General features: G+C 43.5%; 1 protein-coding gene across 1 annotated transcript in view; it reads left to right on the forward strand.

Annotated features, from left to right (window-relative positions):
* The window catches only part of CCDC27 (coiled-coil domain containing 27), a 47,383-nt gene that overhangs the window by 21,929 nt on the left and 23,412 nt on the right, over positions 1-2,042 (forward strand). Inside the window, exon 4 of the mRNA XM_006871786.1 lies at positions 699-841. Coding sequence (XP_006871848.1) covers positions 699-841 — 143 coding nt within the window. The remainder of the gene's footprint in view (positions 1-698; positions 842-2,042) is intronic.

The following is a 2,042-nucleotide window of genomic DNA, read 5'->3' on the forward strand; positions in this document are numbered from 1 at the left end:
GGCTGCCAGTTGTTGTTAAGTGCCATCTGGTTGATTCTGACTTAGTGACCCTGTATAGGTTTCCAAGGGTTTAAATCTCTTTGGGAGCAGAAAGCCTCATCTTTCTCTCAGTGAGTGACTGGTGGGCAAGAACTACAGACCGTGTGGTTCTCAGTACAGTGCTTATCTTACACAGCCACCACGCGCCCACGGACTGCCAGCAGAACAAACAAATCTATCCTGGACGAAGTGCAGTCAGAATGCTCTGTAGTACTGAGGATGACAAGACTTTGTCTCTCCTCTGGACATGTTGACTAGTCCCTGGGACAGGATATCATGCTTGGTCAAAAAAAGAGAGCAAGGTACTCAATGAGATGAACTGGCACAGTTGTATCAACAGTGAACTCAGACATAACATGTGCAGATGGCTCAGCATCAGGCAGTGTTTTGTTCTGTTGTTCATAGGGTCATTATGAGTCATAACCAGCTTGATGGTACTTAACAGGAACAACTCCATAGCAGCAACTAGATTAGTATTTGGACAAACACGTGAGTACTACGGCCCAGGCAAGTTGACACGTGGAATTCACCATCTTGGTGACAGAGGAGATAGAAAGTCTCCACTGGGCAGAGAAGGATGACGGTGGTCAGGCAACCTCAGCCCAGGAAGACTCCCTGGGGACAAGCTGGGCACTGTATCCTCTCTGCTTTCTCAATAGGGTCCCTCCTGCCCTTAAGTAAGAGTGCCTGTGAGTTCAATTACCTGCGAAGGAGGAGCAAATCCCAGATGATGAGTTCAATCACAGCCCAGACCAACCTGAGAAAGAAGCTGCCTTGGTACATCTCAATCATCCATGAGAAGGTAGGACCAAGGGAGTGGGGGCATCCTGACACGGATCCAGGCTACATTCACTCCATCTGTATCCTTCCAGTGCAGACACCCACCCACCCCATAGAGGGTATCCAGAACCTAATGTGTACTCAGTGTGACACCCTCCAGGGCAGCACGTTTCCTTCTACCCTGAACTTACAGTGGTCAGTCATCTACCATTTGACCTAATGACTGCACTTTGGAGAACATAGCCTAAAAAAAAAAAAAAATTGTGTACATCAGTGCATTGTGATTTTTATCTATGTTTACAAGAATCTACAATTCCTTTGCCTTGTCATTTCCTTGTAAGGTTTTGATGTCAAAGTTATTCTGGCCTCACACACAAAAAAGTTGTGAAGTCTTTCCCCTTTTTCTGTTCTCTGGATGAGTTTGTGTGAATTTGGTGTGATTTCTTCCTTAAACGTTTGAAGAATTCACTGTGGAAGTCAGCTGGATCGGGAGATTTCTAGAGATAAGGTTTTTCAATTCAGTTCCTTTGTTGTTGTTGTTAAGTACCATGGAGTAGTTTCCAATCCATAGCCACCCTGTATAGGGTTTCGAAGGAGAGGTTGGTGGGTTTGAACCTCCAACCTTGTGGTTCACGCTGCAGTGCCACACCAGGACTCCCAGTTTCTTTAAAAGATACTTAGATTGTTTTTCCTTTTGTGTCAGTTTTGGGAAACAGTGTTGTCCTAGGAATTTGTCAATTTTATATAAACTTTTGAACTGATAAGCCTAACCCTGTACAGAAAGAGCCCCTGGTGGCTCAATGGTTAAGTACTTGACTACTAACTGAAAGGTTGTCAGTTCAAACCCACCCAGTGGCTACATGGAAGAAAACCCTGATGATCTGCTTTACACATAAAGATTACAACAAAAAACCCTTGTGAGACAGTTTCACTCTGTCATATAGAGATGCAATGAGTTGGGTTAATAACAACAAACTCTGTGCCTAATATCCTCTTACGATCTGTTCAGTATCTGTGGACCACGTGGGGAGAGCCTCTTTTTCATTCTGACTGAGTAACCTGTGTATTCTATTTCCTTGATCAGTAATGCTATAGGCTTATCAATTTATCTATATTTATTATTTTATTGTGAACTGAGTGATAGTTTGCATGGAAGAACATTCACTTTACACCATCATTCCATTGCAATGATTACAGTCTCCTCCATGCATTATCATTCAACA

This window comes from Chrysochloris asiatica, unplaced genomic scaffold (genome assembly GCF_000296735.1).
Source record: "Chrysochloris asiatica unplaced genomic scaffold, ChrAsi1.0 scaffold00173, whole genome shotgun sequence".
Lineage (NCBI taxonomy): Eukaryota > Metazoa > Chordata > Mammalia > Afrosoricida > Chrysochloridae > Chrysochloris > Chrysochloris asiatica.